The sequence below is a fragment of the Panicum virgatum genome, chromosome 4K (genome assembly GCF_016808335.1).
Source record: "Panicum virgatum strain AP13 chromosome 4K, P.virgatum_v5, whole genome shotgun sequence".
Taxonomy (NCBI): domain Eukaryota; kingdom Viridiplantae; phylum Streptophyta; class Magnoliopsida; order Poales; family Poaceae; genus Panicum; species Panicum virgatum.
In genome coordinates this window covers 12,684,680-12,709,128 of record NC_053139.1, presented here as the reverse complement: position 1 = coordinate 12,709,128, position 24,449 = coordinate 12,684,680, and the positions used below count along the sequence as shown (strand labels likewise).

The 24,449-nt window shown below is 49.4% G+C and overlaps 2 protein-coding genes and 1 long non-coding RNA gene across 3 annotated transcripts; 1 reads left to right on the top strand and 2 right to left on the bottom strand.

The window, feature by feature from the left end:
* The first annotated feature begins 8,010 nt into the window (after positions 1-8,010).
* Positions 8,011-9,705, top strand: LOC120703175. Its single transcript, XR_005686825.1, has 2 exons — positions 8,011-8,645; positions 9,229-9,705. It is a non-coding gene; the product is annotated as an uncharacterized LOC120703175 (long non-coding RNA).
* A 5,372-nt stretch (positions 9,706-15,077) lies between these two features.
* On the bottom strand, positions 15,078-16,604 carry LOC120705067 (putative 12-oxophytodienoate reductase 5). The gene is made up of 2 exons (XM_039989600.1): positions 16,104-16,604; positions 15,078-16,009 (listed from the first exon to the last, which is right to left on the bottom strand). The coding sequence occupies exons 1-2, from the start codon at positions 16,441-16,443 to the stop codon at positions 15,225-15,227; spliced, it is 1,125 nt and encodes a 374-aa protein (XP_039845534.1). The 5' UTR covers positions 16,444-16,604; the 3' UTR covers positions 15,078-15,224.
* A 4,889-nt stretch (positions 16,605-21,493) lies between these two features.
* On the bottom strand, positions 21,494-23,107 carry LOC120703174 (12-oxophytodienoate reductase 1-like). The gene is made up of 2 exons (XM_039987186.1): positions 22,596-23,107; positions 21,494-22,491 (listed from the first exon to the last, which is right to left on the bottom strand). The coding sequence occupies exons 1-2, from the start codon at positions 22,945-22,947 to the stop codon at positions 21,683-21,685; spliced, it is 1,161 nt and encodes a 386-aa protein (XP_039843120.1). The 5' UTR covers positions 22,948-23,107; the 3' UTR covers positions 21,494-21,682.
* Between the last annotated feature and the right edge of the window lie 1,342 nt (positions 23,108-24,449).

Below are 24,449 nucleotides of genomic sequence, written 5' to 3'. Positions count from 1 at the left end.
CGGGTATATAAATGAATGTTAAAGATAGTAGTAAGACACTTAACTACAAATGCAGGCATATTTCAACAATGTTTACGAAGGGTATCGTATCAACAATAATATATTTATATAGGTTTAAATTGGAGAAGTATAGACAAAATTCATGGCTGTGATGGCTAATGTGCGATCACATTAGTGGAGTAGATGGGTTTGTTATTGCCGTCTATCTCGATTTTCAACTATGGCCGCCTGCCTGCTTGCCATCGGCAGTTTGTCGTGCATTCTCGCGATGCCGATCGTGAGACGTTAGTCCGCCTGACACGCTGAGACACTGATGAGCTGTGACTAGCGGGCAACCACACATGGAGAATGGAGAGAACTTCTAGAACTAGAGATCAGGGTGGATTGTAAACATCCAACTAACGAAATGATATTGTGGATTTTTGCAGTGGGCCGAAGTGAGTTAAGATTAAAAGTTATTTACAAACTTGAGCCCAGATAAAAAGGTATTTAAACAAAATTGGGCTTGCTAGCACCCGGACATCCGATGGGAACTTTTCCCATTGGACGCTCCATCGGTCCAACACCACATCAAATAATAACATTCCCAACATAGAAGAAAAACATCTGCAACATAGAAAACCATCGTTTGCAACATCAAAAAATATTGAAAAAAAGTTGTTAGCCATCCATTGATGACGAGGAAAAATCCCGCCGCAACATTTGTTTCATGTTGCATGGGACGTTCAGATCTCTCATTGAAGGCAACATCCAGATTAAACACTTGCAACATCCATATAAACAATTACAACATCCAGATATAATATTTGCAACAAATGAAACAATTGAATACACTTAGCACAGGCGCATGACTGTCGACGGAAAGGTTGCGTACCACTGAATGCACAATGCCGTTAATTCCTAGAAAATTCGGGCTGTTGACGGGAATGTCGCTTACCACTGAATGCACAATGCCGTTAAATCCCAAAAAATTCGCTCCCATGGAAAATTGAACTCAGGAGCTTTCGCTCGACCAATTTAGTTTAGCATTGTGCCCGGTGGGAACAGGAGAATTCCTGGGCTATGCTTGAAGCCGCGGTGGGCCAGACCATCAAGCCCAGCCCAGAGCCTAACAGATACACGGGCGTTGCAAACTTCGTCGTTGAAGCGTCAAGCATTCAGGATGCCGCTTTGATAAGAATTTCCTTACCAGCCTTAGATAGAAGTTTCTCCTGCCAGCCATGAATTCTGATCCAAATCTTCTTTTTATAGTATACTCAAATGTTCTCTTCTTTGATTTTCGCACTGCGACAGGTAGCCCCAAATATCATTCACTCCTTGCTTCGAACCCAATAGAAGAGGTAGCCCCAAATATCGTTCACTCCTTGCTTCGAACCCAATAGAAAGGTCTGAATCCACCGAATTTCTAACTTGATGGCTTGTATTTGGGCTGAACATTATAGATGATTTGTCCCTATTAATAACCTATCTAGAAGATCCTTCATATACCTCCAAAATACGCTTGAGTTCTTGTGCATCCCTTACTGTAGCCCTCATCAATATCAAAGAATCATCAGCAAAGAATAGGTGGTTTACTCTTGGTGCACCTCGCGAAATCTTGATGCCTTCAATTCTGCCATCACACTCAGCTTTTTACAGCATTGTTGATATGAAAAAGTCTATATCACCCCTCAACCTATGGGGGTTGGAATACATAACCCCCAACCTATGAAACAGTCTATATCACCCCTTGAATTTTTCAAAACCGGTCAAATTACCCCTTAAATCAGTTTCGAAAAATCATAGTAAATCACAAAAAAATCATAAAATGAAAAATTCAATTGTGTTGGACTCCAAATGAGTAGATCTACACTGTGAACATATAATATGATATGCTTTAATACATTTTTTTACAGCTATGAAGAAAAGTATAGATCTAAAGCTACAGCAAAAAAATATACTAAAGCATATCATATTATATGTTCACTGTGTAGATCTACTCATTTGGAGTCTAACACAATTGGATTTTCTATTTTATGATTTTTTTTGTGATTTACTATAATTTTTTAAAATTGCTTTAGGGGGCAATTGGACCGGTTTTGGAAAGTTCAGGGGGATGATATAGACCGTTTCATAGTTTGGGGGGTTATGTAGTCCACCCCCCATAGGTGAGGGGTGATGTAGACTTTTTCCTTGTTTTGATAAGGTGAAAGGGGATCACCCTGTCTTAAGCGTCTTTGAGGTATAATTCTCTAAGATCCATTAACCTTTATTTTATAGGAAACCGAGGTAACACATTTCATGATAAGTTGCACCCACCTCTCATGAAAACCCATCCGTAACATTATCTTCTCTAAGAAAATCCATTCCACCCTGTCATAAAGCTTTGCTCATGTCTAGTTTAATTGCAACTAGCCCTTTTATGCCCTTTCTTTTACTATTCAAATAATGTGTTAACTCATAAGCCAATAGGACATTATCTGTAATTCACCTCCCTGGTAACAAAGCAGTTTGAGAAGGAGAGATAATATCTGGTAAGATATTCTTTAATCTATGCTATGTCGTGTTTTGATCTTACAAAAGGCATATGCAATGAGCTAAATATGATTATTGCTAGATACTGGTGGAGTCAGCAAGACAAAAGAAATAAAATTCATTGGCTTAGTTGGGAAAAACTTACAAGATCAAAGAAAAAGGGCGGTTTAGGATTTCAGAATTTGCACTTGTTTAATTTGGCGATGTTGAGTAGGCAAGCATGGAGGCTGCTGACCAGTCCTAACATATTATTTGGGCAGGTACTGAAGGCAATATATTTCCCAAATTCGGATACTGTCATCCCCGTGTTGGCATTTCATACACCTGGAGAAGCATTCTAAGAGGAGTGGAACTGCCGAAGGAAAGTATTATATCGCGAACTGATAATGGTGAAAATGTGAAGATATGGGAGGACCCATGGCTGCCCAAAGGTTCTACAAGAAAACCGGTCACTCCTAGAAGATAATGCTTGTTGACAAGAGTTAATGAACTTATTGATCCAGTTACGGGTGAATGGGATGAGCAGCTAATTTGTGATAATTTTTTGCCAGAGGATGCGGCTGAGATCTTAAGGATTCCAATTGACGTACATATGGACGACTAACCTGCATGGTACTTTGACCCAACGGGATTATTTTCAGTTAAATCAGCTTATAAAGTGATAGTGGCAAGAAGGGACGCTCTTACAGGCAGGGATGGATCCACTTCTGGAAATGCAAATGGGGTTGGGGGTGAATTTAAATGACACATAATATGTCAACTCAAAGTCCCCAATAAAGTGAAGACGTTTGTGTGGCGATTAACACATAACATCCTACCAGTAAGAAGAAATGTGGCTAACCGAGGTATCAATATTGATACTATATGCCCAGTTTGTAGAAGGTTTGATGAAGATTGTGGACATCTATTCTTCAAAAGTATGCTAAGCTATGTTGGCGCCTCATGAATATGGAAGAAATTAGAGCTGAATTGGTGAATTGTCAATCAGGAGTGAAAACAATTAATAAGATTTGGGGATTGGATAAGAACATACAGCTGATAGTAGTTGTGTTTCTTTGGAGATGGTGGTCAGCAAAAAAAACTCGGCCTACAGGCGGAAGAAACCCCCGACATTACATAAGAGAAGACCTCTCACGCAGGCTGAGAAAACCCCCAAACTTCTGCCCTACCCTTACACGGGGGTGTCGTTACTCGTGTGAGTGCGGACCGGTACCTTCCTTACGTGCTTTGGCATGGCGGCAGACGAGGGGATTTTTTAACCCCAGAGCTATGTTGGCGCCTCATGAATATGGAAGAAATTAGAGCTGAATTGGTGAATTGTCAATCAGGAGTGAAAACAATTAATAAGATTTGGGGATTGGATAAGAACATACAGCTGAAAGTAGTTGTGTTTCTTTGGAGATGGTGGTCAGCAAAAAAAACTCGGCCTACAGGCGGAAGAAACCCCCGACATTACATAAGAGAAGACCTCTCACGCAGGCTGAGAAAACCCCCAAACTTCTGCCCCACCCTTACACGGGGGTGTCGTTACTCGTGTGAGTGCGGACCGGTACCTTCCTTATGTGCTTTGGCATGGCGGCAGACGAGGGGATTTTTTAACCCCAGTCTGAAATTCGCTCCCACCAGGAGTCGAACCCAGGACCTGAGGAGTGCTATTGAGGCCACCTAACCAGTCCAGCTAGACACCCTTTCGCCATGTCAGCAAGAAACAAGGCCAACGAAGGTGAGAGGATGCAGAGTGCGAATGAGATTTATAGTTGTATGTTATTTCCTGATGGAGTTTGAAAAATTGGAGAGGAATGCGATGAAGGAAACGGTTGTGGCCTGGAATAGTTGGAAACCACCCCTACAGACATTTACAAAATTAATTCTGATGGGTCTTTCCATCCGAGTAACAGATTGGTTGGGGTTTTGTTGTAAGGGACAATAGCGGTGAGGTTCTTGTTAGATTCAAAGTGTCTGTGTTTCTGAGCAGATCATACTAGATGTACAAATCGGGTATTGGGGTAACATTCTCAGTAGAGATACAAGTTGTTCATACCAAATCTAGTACAAAGAACGAGAGAGAGAGAGAGAGGCGTGTAGAGAAGTGCAGACCATCGGCCGACGGCGGCGCAGTGGAGGAGGAACTCTGGTTCGCCATGTAGTCGACGGCAGCGAGGAAGTCTGGGTTGGTGGTGAGCGGATCCGGCGGCTGACTGAGGTACATTCGGGTACCTCCCAGCCGAGTAGTTATCTCCCGACTGGGTACCTACTCGGCCAGGACCACTCTACACGACTACCCGGCGAAAAGGCACTCGGCTGGACGTCGGAAGGTTCTTCCGAGGATCAGGATCAAGGCGCGGATATGGATTCCGGATATCTAGGGATCTCCACCGACCTGATTCCATGTAACAACCCGAGTAGATATCCTCCCTTACTTGTAACCCACGGCACCTGACCTATAAAGGCGCCGTGAGGAGACCCATAGAACATATTCATCTCTTTCATCGTCAAGCTCATACAATACACACAACACAGGACGTAGGGTATTACGCTCCCGAGTGGCCCGAACCTGTCTATACCCTAGCATCATCTCACAACCATCTAGCTCTTGGCTCTGGAATCCCCCCTTCACCTACAAATCTACCGCCGGGCATACCCCTGGTGGACTTGCCGGATAAGCAATCATACAGCGGCGGCGGTGGACGGCGCAGATCCCGGTGCCCTTCAGGCCTCCACCGGCACGGACCGACGACGGGAGTGGCGGAGGAGAACGTCGTGGTGGCAGCGGCGGAGCTTCCTGTCGACCTCGCGCTAACCCTAGATCGGTAGGGACTGTGGGAGTGGGTTCTGGCTGCGGTGAACTTTGGGTGCCGCGCCTCGTGCCCCACTCCTCTTCTTTATAGCGCTGGCGATGGGGGCTCACCAGCCATAACGGGTTTAGCCTAATCGTTGGATTGGGCCAAGAGATCAATTCCAACAGTTCTAGTTGCAGGGGCGTGTAATATCACCTATGCAGTACCATCCTTGCAAGATGAAGCTATTGCAACTTATAAGAGGATCCTTCAGGCAGCACATCTTGGTATGACACGAATAATCTTGGAGATGGATGCTACAGTCCTTGCTTCTGTTCTCGAATCAAGCTGCATTGATCAGAGTGCTACTGGTGGTTTGGTGCGTAAGATATGAGACATTAGGGCATGTACAACGGGCTGTCGAGACCAAGGTTTTTTTTCCCGACCGGTTGACCCAAACCGCCGGCCACCGGTTCCGGTTTATCGGACCGGTTGGACCGGTAACCGGTCTATACCGGACAAACCCAAATTTGAATTCAAATTTCCCCGTTGAAACGGTTCTAACCGGTATACCGGCCGGTTAGACCGGTTTACCGGCCGGTTTGGCCGGTATACCGGTGGTTTCGAGGAGTTTTCCGAAGCATAAAAAATGGATCCCCGGTGTGAAATAAAAGAAAATTTCGGCATTAGCTATGCACATTTTAATGTAAATGACCCTACCAAAGCAATAATATATAATCATGCATACAAATACAATAGTATGTCAGGCCTTCGAGCTATATCCTTCAACATCAAATTGACGGTGTGTGCTAGACATGGTGTCCAAGCTATGTGGTCATACACGTCACTTAGTAGTTCCTTGCATGCTTTTTTGTAGTTCGAGCCGTTGTCGGTGACTACGTGCACGACATTCTCCGGTCCAATCTCTTCCATCACCTTTCGAATCTCCTGCAATGGAAGACAGATTGTTTAGTAAGTGACATGACAAAACATACACAATGTGAATGGAACATGTTTAGGGACTACCTTGAACAAATATGCAGCATCTTGAATTCTTCCAGTCAAATCAATAGACTTATGGAACCACATGACCCCATTGCAATATATCAAAAAGTTGATGACACTCATCCTCGTCGGACCAGTCCATGAATCACACATCAACGTGATGCCAAATAAGGGCCAATCTTTCTGAAACTTTACGTACCTCATCTTCAAGTCTTGCTCATTCTGGTCAAGGTACTTGCCATCAATATCCCGTCCAGTGGGTGATGCGATACCTTCACCTGCAACCATATGAAAATCATGAGATACAAGAATGTAAGCTCATATGTATCATTGCAATGAAAGAAAACTTACCCCACTACTGTGTCTCCCTGACCGCGCTGATAAAATATGGACTGTCAGCCTGTCTTCCAGGTACTCCTGCAATATGGAAAAACTTTGACCAAGCTTTACCAATAGCTTCCTTTGCGTTCTTACCCTTCTGTGTCCAGGAGCCTGTATCAATCCTTGGTTGCGTCATTCCTCTTCACCCACCAGCTGCCAAGTTATAGTCCTCCACCACAGGACTCTCCCTCTGCGAAGTGTACCTTCCAAACATCCTCTGCATAACATTCCCCCTCGTCGAACCACTACCCCCTCCACGCTCATATGCACCTCCTCTATGTTCAACCCCCCGTCGGAACTCTGCTTCCGCTCTCGATAGATCCATGACACGCTGCACCTGAGCCTCCTCATCTTCTTCATCACCAGTTGCCTTCTTTGCCCTATCCAACTCACGCTGAAAGAAGTCCCGCACATCAGGTGGCACATTCCTGCAATGGACCACCTCCGCCCCGCGGTGAGCTAAATGTTGCTTCAATCTTGTTGCACCACCTCCTGCTTTCTGCGTACGACAATAGTTGCATCGCCATCCGGGATAAAGATTTTCACCATGTTCCCATACAACATCTCTATCTCTCCCAGACATTTTCTACCTACATAAATGGACAACAAAAACATCTCAATCAGATAAATAGAATCCTAAATCCTACACCTAAATCTTACCTAAAACCTATAACTTTTCAGCCATACACCTAAATGTAACATAAATCCTAAAACAAATCATCTAATATTCTAAATCATACACCTAAATATGCCCTAACCAAGCATTCTACTCAAAAATTTTGAGCTCTTACCTTCTCTCCCGGTCGGGTCGGTAACCGGCGACACCGACCGGTAAACCGCTCCGCCCGGCCGGTAAGCCGGCCACGCGCACCGGTACACGCCGGATCCGGGGGGCGCCGGTAAGCCGGCCAAACCGGGCGACCAACCGAGCGCGGCGCACGGCTAACCGGCCGCGGGCGCCGGTCGCCTCCTGGGGACGGCGGGGTGGCGGACAAAGAGCGCCTGCGAGCGGATATGGAGCGAATGTGGGGCGCGACCCCCCGGGTGACACCGAACCCTATCTAAGCATGCAGATCACCATGGTCCTTAATGGGCCTTCATGTTTTTTCTTTTTCTTTTTTGAATTTACTTCAAAATTTCCTAAACTATGCTAAATGAACGAATTTTTGAGAAAATTTTACATCATTAGATTCTTCGCACCGTTTAGTATTTTTAGGAATTATCTGAAATTTTTTCATTTTTTAAATTTAAATTTGAATTTTAAATTATGGCCGGTTTGATACCGGCCGGTTGACAAACCGGCCAACCCTGGTCGAGACCCGTCGACATGCGGCTATTTTTTGCAAAAAAAAAAAAAAAACTGGCAGCGAGGAGAGAGAGCCCGGCCGTCGTCTCGTTCGTCTATGGTAGCGGCCCGTGCTCTGACGCGAATCGACGACTCCGCGCCCCCGTTGTACAACCCGCTCCCGTTCGTGGTCGGCGTCGCGGATCCGATGCGAGTGTGGGCGATTTTTGCTGCCTGTGCGGCAAATCTCACGCCAAATCCCCCTCCAAGCAGGCAAGCACTATTGAAATCCTCCCCCAAATCCCCCGTCGGCCAACCCTAGCAGCAAGAGAAGCGAGCGGCGGCGGCGGCGGCGGCGGCGGCCACACCTTGCAGCAGGAAGCTAGGAACAGAAGCGGGCGGCGGCGGCAGTGCAGGAGCTGCTCAAGGCGAAGGCGCAGCGGGAGCGGAGGGCCAAGGCGGCGGCGCAGAAGCGGAAGCCCACTGGGGTGCTGCTGTGGCGTCGAAGCAGAAGCGGAAGGCGGCGGGGGAGCGGCGGCGGCGCCTTGCTTGCTTGCTCTATCTTGTGCTGGCCGATGGCTCCGGCTCCTCTGCACCTCCGTGCTTGCTTGTGCAAGCTTGTGTTGGCTGATGGCTCCGGCTAGCTCCTCTGTGCCTGCTTGCATGTGCTTGCTTGAGTACTTGTGCGTGGCTCTGCTATGCCATTTAAAATCAACTCATACCATCATATGTTTGTGTCTCTGTGATTTGTGTCTCGGTTTTGTTTACTAATTGAGCTATGTGATGTTTGCTTGTGCTATGGGCTAGCTAATATAGACTTTATGTTACTGTCAATTGTAAATTAGAATGGGTTGTGCTAATTTTGTTGGTCAATATTGCTCGTAAGAACCATTGGACAAAGCTTCGATTTAGGTTGCTGTTTGTTTTTGAGGCTTAATCAGATGATGCTATTCAATTGATTGTCCTTCGATTAAGTTGCTGTTTGTTTTAGAGGCTTAATCAGATGATGCTATTCAATTGATTGTCCTCTCCATCTTACTTTTGTTTCTCTAGGATTGCAAGCCGACTGATTGTGTTGTTTTTATGTTTTGAACTCGTCGTCATTAGATTAAGCATTCTCATATGCAACTATGGATATTTTGCAGATAATAGATTGCCAAGGATCTCAGTATGCTTATTTCTAGGCAGTATTGCTTTACCATAAATTTGCCAAGGATCTCAGTATTGCTTTACCACATACTAACAGGGACTTATTTCTTTTTTCAGATCAAGGAAAAACAGGGAGGAAGCACAACTGCAGCTGGACATCAATGCCAAGTTTTGAGAAGGGCAAAGATATATAGACAACTGAACTGCCATCTATTGCTTATTTGAATGCCACCAACTGAATGTATTTTCATTCATTCGTGTATTCATGTGTATATATACATGCTTATTTTAAGAGTCATATGAATTATTTGAATGCATTGTGTATTTTTTTCATGTATACAATAAAATGGCTACAAAGATCAATTATACACTAGATCACCATGAGTTTGTATAACGAATGATGAATTAATCACCCTGCAGACAGCTAAATAGACAGCTCATTATACAAGCTGTCTGTTCAGCTGTCTATTTGTGACAAAAAAAACAGCAGCTGTCTGTACGGTTGTACATGCCTTTATGCATGTAGAGTTCTCTTTTTGTACCGTCTCCATGTGTAATCAAAGTTGTAATAATGTGGCAGATTGCTTAGCTTTCCATGGAGCGTTTGTGTTGTCCTCTGGTTCTGAAGTGTTTATGAGCCAAGCCCCAGACTATGTAAAGGACCTTGTTTTGGGCGATTTTCCTAATAGTGTCTGACGTAGTTGTGCTTTGCATAAAAAAAACATTCAGGCTGCCTCTCCATCCTTGCGCCATGGCCAGCAGCCGGCAAGGGGCGTATTGTAACATCCCGGATTTTTCCGGAATGTTATAAAGTCAAAAAAAATTGAATTCCAAAATTTTTCGTGGCAATGCTGTAAATATCAACTTAAGTAAGATTACTGCCTCCCCAAAATCCTAGTAATTGAAAATTTTGTATAGAATTAAGGATAATATTTGCTAGTGTGAGAATATTTGGAGTTATTGGATTTATTAGGCTCTACCTTGTTTAATTCGAATTCGATTTAGATTTATTTTATTGTGTGGAAGTGCCCCTCAATTTAATTTCAAGAAGCTGACCCTTGTGTGTGCCTTAATTTGAATTGAGCCATTCAAATTAAAGCCAAACCTCTAACAAGTCCAAACCTGTCCTAACCCCTAACTCGGTCCAAACCCGTGACCAAACCCGAGCTCTAACCCGAGCCCGTTACCCGGTCCAAACCCTGGTCCAGTCCGGCCTGAACCCGAAACCCACCTAAACCCAGTTGAACCTCAGCTAGCCATCTGGCCTGTTAACCCAATCCAACCTGGACCGGCCCAGCTGGCCCTTTTCCCTCTACCCGCACATCCCAACCGGCCCAACCACCGTCCCTCAGCCCAGTCCGCACGCGCGCGCTCGCGCGCGGACGCACGCCCAGCCAGCCCGCTCGCCCTCCACCTCGCCCTGTGCCGCTGCCATCCTGGCCCCACCTGCCAGGGGACTATTCCCCTTTCTCCCTCGCGACGCTGCCCGCTCGCCGCCTTGGATCCGCCGGCTTCGCTTCACGACAGCGGAGGAGGAAAAGAGCCCCTCCGACGTCACGAACCCCACGCCGCTCTCGCCCCCACTTTCCACCTCACCCTTGGCCGGCCGCCTGTGCGCGCTCCTGAACCCTAGCCCCGCGCCGCACAGCCGCGCGATGCGCGCCACGTAGCTCCGTCCGCGAACCGCCACCCGTGGGGTAATCCTCGGCGTCCGTGCCGCCGTGAGGACCAAGCCAAGCCTTGGCGCCAGCCTATAAAACCCCAGTGACGTACCCCTAAACCCTAGCCGCGGGAAATTTTTCTCCCCTTTGCCGCCGCCGCAATCTGAGTAGAGGAAAGAAGAGAGCTGAGGAGGAGTAGGCCAAGAGGAGGGGAGGGAGAAGCTGGAGGAAGAAGAAGGAGCCGAGGGAGAGGAGCACCGCGAGGAGGAGGACGCCGCCGCTGGTGCACGCCGTCGAGCCAGCGCCCCGATCGACAACGCCAACGCCCCTGCTTGGCACTGCTCAGCTCCGACTCGCCGTTGCCTCGACTCGTCACGGCGCCACCCCTATCTTCTCCGAGCCGCACGGTAGGCACCCGCACCACCTCGCCGCCGACGAGCCGTAGCCAGCCCCTAGGAGCTCCCCTGCCCTTTGTGTGATGCGTTTGTGCAGGAGCCCGACGCGCCGCTGCACCCAAACCCCGCAGCCGCCGTCGCCCAGTTGGGACGCCGCCGTGACCCTGGCTTCCCGGGTGTTCACATGCGCGCGCACCCAAAACCCAGGCCAGCCATGTCCAGAGCCATGCCTTGGCAAGGCTGAGCACGGCTCGCCGTAGCCCCGCCGCCGTTTCTGTTCGCCGCCGCCGCGGCCACGCCATACGTGTGTCGCGTGCGTGCGCGCGTGCGTTAGCACCTAGGTACAGGCCGTTGCCTTGCCTTGACGCCGAACCGAGCCGTCGTAACCACGCCGCCGCGGCCCCGGCAAGCTGGGTGCTCGCATGCTTGCCCACTCCCCTGTTCGGCCTCGCTACGGCCCTGCATCGCGCGGTGGCCACGCACACACACAACCCGCCGCGGGCCTTGCCTGCGTGCGCACAAACCAGAACCGGCCGCGCACACACCTTTGCCTCGCTACCGCACGCACGCCTTGTCCAGCGCGCCCGCGCACGACCCTGTCCTGCCCAGTCGCCTTAGCCTCGCCACCGTCGCAGTTCGGTCTCGCCGGAACGCCGCGTAGCGGCCACGCTGCGGACTCGGCTTTTCGAGCACCCACAAGCGCGCACGGCCAAGCCACCTCGCCGCTCGCGCTCCACACCGTGCCGTGAGCCTCGCCCTTGGCCGCCTATCCTAGTCTCGTCAAGGAAGCCCCGTCGCCGCCTTGCCTCGACTCCGCCACGCTGCCGAGAAGCCGTCGTCGCCCAGAGGAGGAGGAAACCCTAGATGCGCTGCCGAACCCCGCCGTCACGCCGCACCTCTGCTCCGCCGTCAAGCTTCGCCGCCGCCCGCACGAGCCCTCTACAGCCCCGCCGTGACCTAGCCCCGCGCCCCCTTGTATCCGCCGAGCTGCCATGGGAGGAGCCGCTGCCGCCTAGGGAGGAGAGCCCTGTGGACTGTCTCGACCGCCGTCGCTGAAGGGACCCTCGCCGTCGTCGCCGTCTGCTGCCGCCAAGCCCCTGCCGCCACGCCGAAGGGGAGGAAAGCAGAGGAGAGAGAGGAGGGGAAGCCCATGTGCGCCACGGGCCGCTTCCGGCCCAAATATGCCAAAGCCTGAGTCGGCCCCTTTCCCCCGAGCCGCGGGCCAAGTCGGCCTGTGAACCGCAGGCTGAGCCGGCCTGCGAGCCATCCACCCGGGCCGGCCTGCAAGCCGCAGGCCGAGCCGCCCACTCGTGTGAACCGAGCCTTGATGGGCCGTCAGCTTGCTTTCGGCCCGTTAGCCCTTGCAACCTTTTTCTTTTTCCTTTTGGCTTTAACCTGACACGCGGGCCCCACTTGTAAGCGTTTGATGCGAGACTGACCAGTGGGACCCACTGACTTGCGGACCCCACTGACCCGGTTGACCAGTCAACGGTCAACATTGACTTTGTCAACACTGATGTCAGCAGGGCCCACTGTTGACATTAGCAGTGCTGACCCCCAGGTGACGTCATGATGACGTCTTGCTGACATCATCGTGCCACGTGGCACGCTCTGGTGCTGCCACGTGTCACCATTGTGTTTTTCCATTTTCGATAATCATTTATAAATTCCAAAAAATATTTTAATCTTAGAAAAATCGTAGTAATTCAACCGGAGCTCCGAAAAATATGAAACCAGTTTCATAATTGTTCTAAAATCATGACCTACGCGTTAGAATAGGTTTGGTGTGAGTTGGATCTTATTTGAGCCTGTTTTGTGCATTCTTGCACTTTGGCCCCTGTATTTATACGTAATTACAATTAGGTCCTGACCTGGAGGAGTTGACCGACGTCCCGGACGACCAGAGGATCCAGAAGGACTACCCCGACACCCGAAGGACCCAGAAGGACATACCCGGAGACCAAAAGCCCCGGAGGACCAGGAAGACTACGAAAACCTATCAGGTTCACGCCCGTCCGCGATGGAATTCCTATTAGGCATTGCTTGCTAGATACGCTACGCTCCCAAATTGAGTGTGATGAGATGAGCTTGCATGGCCATTTACTTTCCGTATTCCTTGTTTCCCATACTTAGCTTTGATTGATACATGCTATTGCTACTATGAGTGAGATTTGGGGCATAGGAATATATGATATGATAGTCCTTGCTTGCTGGAAGTTGCCTCCACATATATGGGAGTTGGTGATTAGGTTACAGCGGGGGTGAGCGGACCCTTTTCCTGATCTTCGGATCGGGAGCCGGGGATTGTGTGTTGGGCACGATCTTGTGAGCACCTGTAATGGGTGACGGGCACCTGTGGCGGGTGCTGGACTGTTCTGGTGGGAACTTTAGTAGTGGTGTAGTTATGGAGGAGATACTTGTAATGGGTATCGATTGCAGACCGTGTTGACGGAATGCTAACTTGGATGAAGACGCTCGCCTCAGCTGGATGAAGGACTTGACTTTGTGGCCCTAGTGACGGAACTATGTCAAACGTGCACACCACTTATCCTTTATGAGGGGGGACCCAGCCCGAGCTAGCTATGCACGGCACCATTACTGCAGGAGGATAGTGTTTCAGTGTCAGGGGAGAGGGCAGGACCCTATCGCCCCCGATCGCAGGATCCATGGAGATTCCATTCTAGATAGCTTCACATCCCCGGGCGACCTACTGCGGGAGGACGCGCCCCAGACCGGGAGTAGGATGGTGCTGTAGCCGTTAGTTTCGTTAACTGGTGCCTCGGAGAAGATCGGGTCGCTCCCGGCCGGATTTGTGGCGAGTGGGTACAGGTGTACAACCCCTGCAGGGTGAAAACTATACGTATAGCCGCGTACTCGGTCATGTACAACTCTGGATCTGGCACCACACTGTAGGTAGATCCTCATATACTTTTCTACCTCCCTCTAGTCTACTTTTCCTGCTTGGATAGCAGCTGAGGTGTGGGAAGAGGGAGTTCCCGCACCGAAACAGGGTTGAGACAGTTGTAGTGGAAGATAGGAGACCAGGAGTCCGGGTTGCCGGAGCTGCCCGTGTTGAAAGGTGTTTGGATGACTTATACATATACTGCTTGCATAGGAAGACATAGCCTATCCTTGGCATTACTTTTATACCGTATGCATCCACATAAAGCTTGCATATGGATGGTGATGTGAACCTATCCCATCCTTGGGGATAGCCTGATAGATGCAGGATCCGAGAGAAGGAGTCGACAGGATGACAAACGTGGAAGGAGTTAAGGATGGCTCGAGCTACACTCCGAGCTGCTTGTGGAGAAGGATCGAGAAGATTCGTGAAGACGAAGTTTGCCCAGAAGACTAGATATCGTTTCCGCTTTCTGTTTGTTTTCTTTTAGCCCAAGGGGCTTGTATTCTGAGATTCGTAATACAATCTTTTGGATTATGTAATAAACAAACCCATGTGATGTTGTAAACGTGAGATATGTCTGTGATATTCGATTGAAATGGGTTCTGTATGTGATAGCTACTGATCCAGAGACTATCACAACGATACAGAGAGTCGGGTTCACCTTTCGGGAACCCGGTCTGTTTCACGTATTCACCAGCAGCTAGTATGGCGGGCGCCAGACTTTGCCATACTGGTGGATCCGCCCCAGATCGAGTGTAATGTTGTAAGGGCGAAGTGACACAAAAGCTAACGTTCGGATGTTTCTTCATTGCCTGGAAAATTCTCTCCATTCCTTTTTAAATTTCATCTCTTGCTACTTCATTTTCAGGAACATATCAGACTTGTCCAGTACGCTTCGTGAACCAACCATTATTTCCCTAATGTAGGACAACAACAAACTGAAAAGCTGGACCTAATAAGAAGCAACCATATTTGTTAACGGTGAAATTAAAGAACAAGATAATGTAAGGGCTACATGGTCAAACCGAGTTGACATTTTATTCTGGATACGACGAAAACCAACAATTAGGAGGAACAGCGAAAACAAATTAAATTTGTGCCTCGATCTCAAGAACGAAACACTTTATTAAGTACAATCGAATAATTGGATGATTAAGCATCATTTGCAGCTGGCCCATTGTTCTCCTCGTCAAGGAACGGGTAGTCCGTGTAGCCAACAACAGGATCCTGCGTGTAGAAGGTGGAACGATCATACTTGTTCAGCGGTGCGCCAAGCTCAAACCTCTTGGGTAGGTCCGGATTGGCCAAGAAGAGCCTCCCATAGGCGACAAGGTCGGTGTAGCCCTCAGCCACAACTTTGTTGCCTTCCTCCCGATCATACCCGCCGGCGGCGATGAACGTGCCATTGAACGCCTTCCGGAACGGCAGCAGCCGGTGCGGGATCTGCCTGCGGCCATCGACGACGGCCATCCGGGGCTCCACCATGTGGCAGTAGAGGAAGCCATCGTGCTTGTTGAGCTGCCGCACCATGTAGCCGGCGAGCGCCGCCGGGTCGGAGTCGGCGCAGTCCATGTAGTCGAGGAACGGCGACAGCCTGATGCCCACGCGGTGCGCGCCCACCTCGCCGACGACGGCGTCGACGACTTCGACGGCGAAGCGGCACCGGTTCTCCAGGCTGCCGCCGTACTCGTCGTCGCGGTCGTTGGCGCCGTCCTTCATGAACTGCTCGAGGAGGTACCCGTTGGCGCCGTGGATCTCCACGCCGTCGAACCCGGCCTCGACGGCGTTCCTCGCGGCGCGCCGGAAGTCGTCGACGATTCCGGGGATCTCGTCTGCCCGCAGCCGCCGCGGCTTGGAGTACACCATGCCGGGCTCGGCGTCCGGGGAGATTTGCTTGTCCGTACTCGAGATGGGCGCCTGTCCGTCAGGCTGAAAATCTGCCGTCCGGTTCACAATTTATAAAAAAAAGTTCAGAAACTCAGGACCAGTAATAGTTCCATTATTTGTGTTCGTGATGAGCATGGAACTCACCGTTGGTGGAGACCCTGCCGACGTGCCACATCTGACAGAAGAAGAGGGCGCCCTTGCGGTGGACGGCGTCGACGATGGGCTTCCACGCCTCGACCTGCTCCGGCGTCCAGATGCCGGGGGTCTCCGGGTACCCCTGCGCGGTGGTGGACACGCCCGTGGCCTCCGTGATGAGGAGGCCGCCCCTGGTGGCGCGCTGCGAGTAGTACACGGCGGCGTGCGGCTGCGGCACGTTGCCATAGGAGCGGCACCGGGTCAGCGGCGCGAGCACCACCCGGTGGGCGAGCTCGAGCCGCCCCGCCTTGAACGGCGTCAGCAGCGGCATCGCCTCCTGACGCGCCATCTCGTGTGATGAGCTTCTCCCCGCCGGTCGGAGGTCGACGAGGACCGCGGCGACGCTGCTAGCTGATGCGAGTGGTGAGTTGGGAGGAATGGAACAAGCTTTGCTCTCGGATCAAGCTCTGCTCCGCTCTGCTTCGGTGCTTCGCTTTGCTCGTTTGCTATGCTTTGTGTTTGGTATCTCCAACCGGGCCGGGGTGCTCGAGTATTTATACGCGTTGGGGTGGACCCTGCCGGCGTCACGGCTTTGCATCTTCCCTCTCGAGACCTGATGCCGTTTCCTTTGACTTTGCCACATTCGGTTGATTGGTTGGTTCCCCTCCCCCTGCTTAGCCGTCACCATCTCCGTCATCCGCTTGGTCTCCGATGTGGAGCTTAGCAGCCACACGATGCCCTTTTTTTCCTTCTCACGCCGACGACACAATGACGTTAGCTTTGCCTCTGAAGGGAAGGGACACCGTATGCATGCATACAAACCGCGCGTTTGAGGCGGGCGGGCTGCTAAATTTGGTGCCAGTCGACACTCGTCATGAGCGAGAGGTGACGTCACTAGTACGTGAAAAATCGTGGCCATAGAAATCCTACTTGCGGGTCATGACGTGGAACTGTTGGTGACGGACGCTGAGGCTCAGTGAGTTAATTCCCTCATACCATTGGAAAATATAACTCATCCTCTATATGCCATTAAAAATTAGTACATCCCTTCTATGCCATACTTTATAATTTCTCATTCCCTATGTGTCATTACCGTCAAAATCTGATATTAACGGCGTCAAATCTTTTGTGCTGGGACATTTTAACCCATGTATCTATCGCATGGGCACCAGATCTATTAAAAAAAAATCCCACCCGGCCACTCCAACCCTTCCGCGACGCCCCATCCCAGATCGTGCTGTGCCCCTACTGCGCCCCCACCCGCCCACCCCCCTCCCGCCGGCCTGCTGCGCCCCCAACCCCCCGCCTCCTCCCGCCGGTCTGCTGCGCGCCTCGCGTCCCTCCTGCATGCTGTGGCGCTGGCTCACGCCGTTGCGGCCAGCTGCGGCCCCGCGCAGCGCGCGCCCCGCTGCGGCTCCGTGCGGCGAGCGCGTGGACTTGCGCCGCCGCTGAGGGCCCTAGCGTGAACAACTCCCGGGGAGCAGAACCCGGATCGGGGCGGCAGCGGGCTCGCCATGCTACATCCTCAACAGCACATCCATGGTGGCCGGGGAGGAGCAAGGGCCGCGGCAGCCGACGAGGACCGAGGGCGCCAAGGGCCGCGGCAACAGGCGGGGAGCGAGGGCCGCGGCGGGAGCGAGCCGTGCGCCCCACGCGCGGGCACTGAGGGCCCAGTCGGGCGAAGGGAAGGGATGGAGTCCACATATGTGCCTTATCCTAGCTAGGGGCATTATTGTCTTTTCACTCTACCCTTTAACAGCTCAGTTAGTGGAATTTAACAGCAATGGCATGTAGGGGATAAGAAATTATAAACGATGGTATAGAAATGATATGCTAATTTTTAATGGCACATAGAGGATATGCTATATTTCCCAATGGTATAGAGGGAATCGACTCCTTTTCTAATCAGCGCACGCGCACCAGGAAGGCTGCTAGCGCGTGATTTCCGACAGGCGACAGGCCACTGAATTTCATTTTCAAGAAATTTTTTTCATCCGCAACTTTCTAGTTTTGGAAACTTATAATTTATGCACAAAAATTTTACATATAATTTTTTTTTCAAACAACTGCTTAGGGAATATTTCAGCAAACTTTCGTGATACACAAAACTTTTACGTATAACTTCAGTCAACTCCTCAGAAGATATTCTTTAAAATAACTTTTCACGATATACAACTTACATGTATACCTTTTTTTTTTGAAACTTATCAGAGGATATTTTTAAGCATAACTCCGCGATAATATTATTAGGAAAACTTCTCGCACAACTTTTACGCATAAGTTCACTATCCAACTTCCCATGAAACTTTTTTAGCATAATTTCAATGAAATATTTATCAAAACAAAAACTTCTCAAGAGATAACATAATAGAAAGTAAAAATACCGAGTACACGACACTCGCGCTAAGCCCAGGCAGCTTGCATCGCTTTCTCGTCGCGCGCTAGGAAGCCTGCTAACGCGCGATGGTGGAATTGGATTTCCTGTCTCCACCAGTAGTGAAAAACATTTTACTTTTTTTCTAAAAAAGAAGGAAACTTATTCAGAGCGGTATCAAATTAGACGGTTCTTTACTCAAGAAGAGTTGGTTTCTCGGGGTTTCCGGACTCTTGGTGTCCTAGGCTAGAAACAAACTTGTAGGAGAGGCTGATAGAGTGGCAGGAGGTGGTGGAGCGGTGTTGGCAGTAGGGCAACCAAAATGAAGTAGCACTAGGGCGGCACGGCAGTGGGAGCAAATCTGGCGGAGCACTCGGAGATGGATATGGGCGTGTGGGCATGAGGAAACATATCGATTATGTTTGTGGCTTGAAATTACAATTATATTCAGGCGTATGGAAAATAGCATCGCCCTTCATTTCGAATGACTTTTATATTAATGGTTTCTCACAGGGGCGGATCTACATGGGGGGCTAGGGGGATCAAGCCCCCCCCCCCTACCTCCTCAAGATACATGGATACCCCCCTAAACCCTCTCATCATTTTTGGGATGAAACAATGAAGAGAAAGAGGGGAGGAAGAGGAAGAGAATGAGAGAAAGAAGAAGAGAGTTAACATGAGCCCCTTCTACTTGTTCAATCTAGATTCGCCACTGGTTTCTCATAAAAGATTTCAATGAGATATCATGTACAGGGACAAATAATGTGGGTTATGTAGTGTTGCCTTTCTCATGTTTGTTTGCCACAGTAATTTTATGAAGCAGTTTACAAATGTGTGTGGATTTAGTCAGTCAAACTTCCTAGGAGAAATGTACTGATGTTCGTATGTGTGTAAACTTTAAATTGCTTTGGTTGACCAATTTCAAACTCTATGGAGTAGATTCCTTGTTATATACAACCTGAAGATATAAAAGAAGTCACAACAAGCTTAGTCCAACACACGGTTATTTTAATTGACTCATGTTCAAATTAGTCTAGTTGCATTGCTTGATCTAGTTTAGTCACCAGGGATAGTCCTAGTGGTCTATTCACATCCAACTTGTCACTTATATATTCTTAGCTTAAAATTGTATAAAATTAGAACCCAGCTCTTAGATTATTCAAGTCAAATTTTAAGGCCATTTACCAACAACTGAATTTCACAAGTTTATCCAAATTGTACTCAAGTCAAAGATTCAAAATAAATATCTGTTCCATCCACCATTTTTTTCACTGGCCAAACTAGTATGGTCAACTAAGCTTTTTAACCTCATTTTTCGGTCAAACAAGATGGCTGATGAATGGAGGAGAAGTATATTAGTTCTGATCTTCAAAAAAAGGGAGATGTTCAAAGTTGTACTGACTACCGTGGGATTAAGCTGATGAGCCATACGATGAAACTCTGGGAGAGGGTAATCGAGCACGGCCTAAGAAGAGTGACAAGTGTGACCCAAAATCAATTTGGGTTCATGCCTGGAGGGTCGACCATGGAGGCAATTTTCTTAATACGATAATTGATGGAGAGATATAAGGAGCAGAAGAAGGACTTGCACATGGTCTTTATTGACCTCGAGAAGGCGTATGACAAAATACCGAGAAATGTCATGTGGTGGGCCTTGGAAAAGCACAAAGTCCCAACTAAATACATTACTCTCATCAAGGATATGTACAAGGATGTGATGAAGTTTGTCCGGACATATGATGGTGACACCACACTTTTCTATTAATATAGGCCTACATCAGGGGGTCAACATTGAGCCTTTATTTATTTGCTTTGGTGATGGATGAGGTCACAAGGGGACATACAAGGTGATATCCCTTGGTGTATTCTTTGCTGATGATGTGGTGCTAGTTGACAAGAGTAGGGCAATGGTTAATAGGAAGTTAGAGCTGTGGAGACGCACGTTAGAGTCGAAAGGGTTCAGACTTAGTAGGACCAAGACCGAGTACATGATGTGCGATTTCAGCGCGACTAGGCATGAGGGTGGAGACGTTAGTCTCGATGGGCAAGTGGTGGCCCAGAATGATACTTTTGGGTATTTAGGATCGATGCTATAAAAGGATGGCGACATTGATGAAGATGTTAGGTATAGAATTTCAGCTGGCTGGTTGAAATGGCATCAAGTTTCTAGCATCCTCTGTGACAGGAGGGTGCCACAAAAGCTAAAAGGTAAATTCTATAAGACAATGATTCGCCCGGCGATGTTATACGGTGCTGAATGTTGGCATACAAAAAGGCGATATGTCCAGCAACGGAGCGTAGCAGAGATGCGGATGTTGCGGTGGTTATGCGGGCACACAAGAATGGATAGAGTCCGGAACAAAGTTATTCATGATAGGGTCGGGGTGGCACCAATTGCGGAGAAACTTAGTTGAGATGGTTTGGACATGTCCAACGGAGGCCTCCTGAGGCGCCGGTGCGTAGTGGGGTTCTAAAACGTGTCGATAATGTAAAGGGGTAGAGGTAGACCTAAACTAAGTTGGGACAAGTCGGTTAAGAGAGACTTTAAGGATTGGAATATCTCTAAAGAGGTAGTTTTGGATAGGAGCGCTTCAAGACTAGCTATTAACGTGCCTGAACCGTGACCTTTGTGTCTTTTAGGTTTCATCTCTAACCTACCACAACTCGCTTGCGACAAAAAGCTGTGTTGTTGTTGTTGTTGGCCAAATTAATATTCTGTTCACCTTTCATTGATACCCGCAAAAATGAGTATATTCAATGGATGACCAAAACGTAGTACTATGTGAATGGATAAACTAAAACGAAACCACTATAGAGTATAGATGAAACAACAACTTATTACATATATGTATCACCTCTGCCACAAAATCCATGAAGATTGAAGAAAAATAATGAAGAACTCGTGTTGCATGCATTTTACTATCCTGCTCACGTTTAATTTTTCGGAAGCGGCAAGGCCCCTACTGAATTTAATTATCTAGCCATTCAGAATCCTGCTCAAATTGATGACCAACGTGATTGTGCATGGATTGAAATTTTCTTAATAATTTGAGGAGATTCATCTCACACAAGTACAGAATGAAACAAACACAGATGATAGATGTACTGTCCCTAACACATGCCCACAAAAATCAATGAAGAATGATGGAGACCATTGATGAAATCATGTTGCATGAATCATGCACCTTATCAGTTTTGATCGCTCCATGAACTACTACATGTTAAGCTTCTGAGTACTTAACTTGCTGCTGTTGTGATCTTCATCAAGAAAAGGGTAATCCGTGTAGCCAATAACTGGGTCTTGCGTATAGAAGGTGGAGCGGTCATATTTGTTCAATGGCGCATTCAGCTCGAACCTCCTGGGAAGGTCCGGGTTAGCCAAGAAGAGCCTCCCGTAAGCAACGAGATCGGTGTAGCCTTCCTCCACAACCTTGTTGCCTTCCTCCCGATCATACCCGCCGGCTGCTATGAACGTGCCATTGAACGCCTTCCGGAACGGCAAGAGCCTGTGAGGGATCTGCCTGCGGCCGTCGACGATGGCCATCCGAGGCTCTACCATGTGGCAGTAGAGGAAGCCCTCGTGCCTGTTGAGCTGCTGAACCATGTAGTGCCCCAGCGCCACCGGGTCGGAATCCACGCAGTCCATGTAGTCCGCGGAGGGCGACAGCCTGATGCCGACGCGGTGCGCGCCCACCTCGCCGACGACGGCGTCGATGACCTCCACGGCGAAGCGGCACCGGTTCTCGAGGCTCCCGCCGTACTCGTCGGCGCGGTCGTTGGCACTGTCCTTCATGAACTGCTCGAGGAGGTACCCGTGCGCGCCGTGGATCTCCACGCCGTCGAAGCCGGCCTCGATGGCGTTCCGCGCGGCGCGCCGGAAGTCGTCGACGACCCCCCGGATCTCCTCGGTCCCCAGCCGGCGCGGCTTCGAGTAGTACAGGGCGGCGTGCGGCTGCGGCACGTTGCCGTAGGAAATCTGCTTGTCCGTGCTCGAGATGGGCGCCTGCCCGTCAGGCTGGAGCTCTGCCAATTGAGCCGAAAGGAAAAAATCAGTAACCGATCAGCAACAGACCAAGCAATCACTGGCAAGGATAGGATCAATGATAGGATGGTAGTTGGAAACTCACCGTTGGTGGAGACTCTGCCGACGTGCCAGATCTGGCAGAAGAAGATGCCGCCCTTGCGGTGGACGGCGTCGACGATGGGCTTCCAGGCCTCGACCTGCTCCGGCGTCCAGATGCCGGGGGTCTCCGGGTACCCCTGCGCGGTGGCGGACACGCCCGTGGCCTCGGTGATGAGGAGGCCGCCCCTGGTGGCGCGCTGCGAGTAGTAGACGGCGGCGTGCGGCTGCGGCACGTTGCCGTAGGAGCGGCAGCGCGTGAGCGGCGCGAGCACCACCCGGTGGGAGAGATGGAACTGGCCCATCTTGTACGGCGTCATCAGCGGGATCACCTCCTTGGCGGCTTCTTGGTGCCCCATCTTGCCTGCCTGATCGGCCTCCGTCGCCGGCGTGCCGGAGATTCTTCGCACGGGAACGCCGCGGCTGCTCGCTGGCTCTCTCTCTGCTCTGGGCTCTGCTTGCACCTTGCTTCGCTAGCTAGCTCTGCTTCTTGCTTGATGATGCTTCTGCCTCTCTCCAGCAGGGCAGCCCGTATTTATACGTGTCGGGGTAGGTGCTCCAGGTGTGATGCTCACTGGCTTCCCTTTTTTTTCTTCGCCGGCCGTTTCCTTTCTCAAGTGTCAAAGTGTCCAGATTGTTCCGATCCCTGGCCCGGCGTCACCCTTCTCGTCATCCAGCCTTGACTCGTGTGTGTGCGGCAAAAGCGGCCAATCGGCCATGGTCTATTTTCTCACGCACGCAGGTTCATTGTATACAGCCGTGTTTCGCCTCGTCTGCAAAACCAGCCGCACGTGAGCTTTCAGACTGTCGTACTGCCCGACTCTTTGTTAAAGTGCCAATTTACACGAATAAGAAGATGACAAATTAGACCCTTAAGTAGGGATGTTCTTGACTGATCACCTATGTCTTGCGCCTGTGCATGCTGGATTACAATGTTTGGATTGTCAAGGGAGCAAAATACATTGTAGTCCCTCATATATAATCGTTGTGTCTATGACACGCAAGTTCCCCCACCGTCACTCACAGTGGCATACAAGGGATTTAAGGTGCAACCAATATCATGTGAGGAATTTTTTTCCAGTAGATTATTGGATTAGTTTTTTTAGACCGGAAAGTGTTCCAGTTATCTGCACCCTCAGCAATGTGTAACTGTGTTCATTGTTACGTTGCAAAAAGAAAAAACAAATTAAGAAACTAGCCACATATCTTAAAAATCGAGCGCGCTCATCCATTGATTAACCTCACACTGGGTAACACAAAGTAAACGTGTCGTATGTACTTATTCAGGTATTTAGAAACTCGTTCCCAGATTAACCTGAGATGTGTGGTACAGTAGAAGGTCGCAGAGGTTACAAGTGTGTGTCAGTATGTGCGTGCGAGGGTAAAAGTTCGAATTACGAATAGAATTTCGTTGTCCCAGATTGTACTGTAACTATTTTTCCCAACACAAAGAAAACCAACCTCGAGTTCTCCAAGTCCGGACCGGTGTGCAGGTGCTGGGGATAACGACCCTGCACTTCCGGCGCCAACAAATTTTCCCACGGGGCGTTGACGCATCGGGCACACGCAGCGTAGCGCACGCATCTGCGCGATCGAAAGCAGTGACGCCAATGCGGTCCGTTGCTTACGGCTGCGGTACGTGTTTACGTCCTGCAGACGTCAGAGCATACAGTGGAACAGCGGGCTGCTATATATCTTGTGAAAGATGATTAAACAAATCATCTATAAAGCCCATTAAGACCCAATTAATATTAAACTAGTATTTTAAAAATATTGGACTAATATTTTAAAAATATTAAATTAGTATTTTGAAAATGTTGAAACGGTATTTTGAAAATGTTGGAACTCAACATTACCACTT

Bases quoted from the DNA above. Each gene is read 5' to 3' on its own strand.
- LOC120705067 (XM_039989600.1), bottom strand. From the start codon at position 16,443: ATGGCGCGTCAGGAGGCGATGCCGCTGCTGACGCCGTTCAAGGCGGGG. The intron at 16,010-16,103 runs GTGAGTTCCATG...ACCGGACGGCAG, and splicing joins CGGCAGGGTCTCCACCAACG to ATTTTCAGCCTGACGGACAG.
- LOC120703174 (XM_039987186.1), bottom strand. From the start codon at position 22,947: ATGGGGCACCAAGAAGCCGCCAAGGAGGTGATCCCGCTGATGACGCCG. The intron at 22,492-22,595 runs GTGAGTTTCCAA...CTCAATTGGCAG, and splicing joins CGGCAGAGTCTCCACCAACG to AGCTCCAGCCTGACGGGCAG.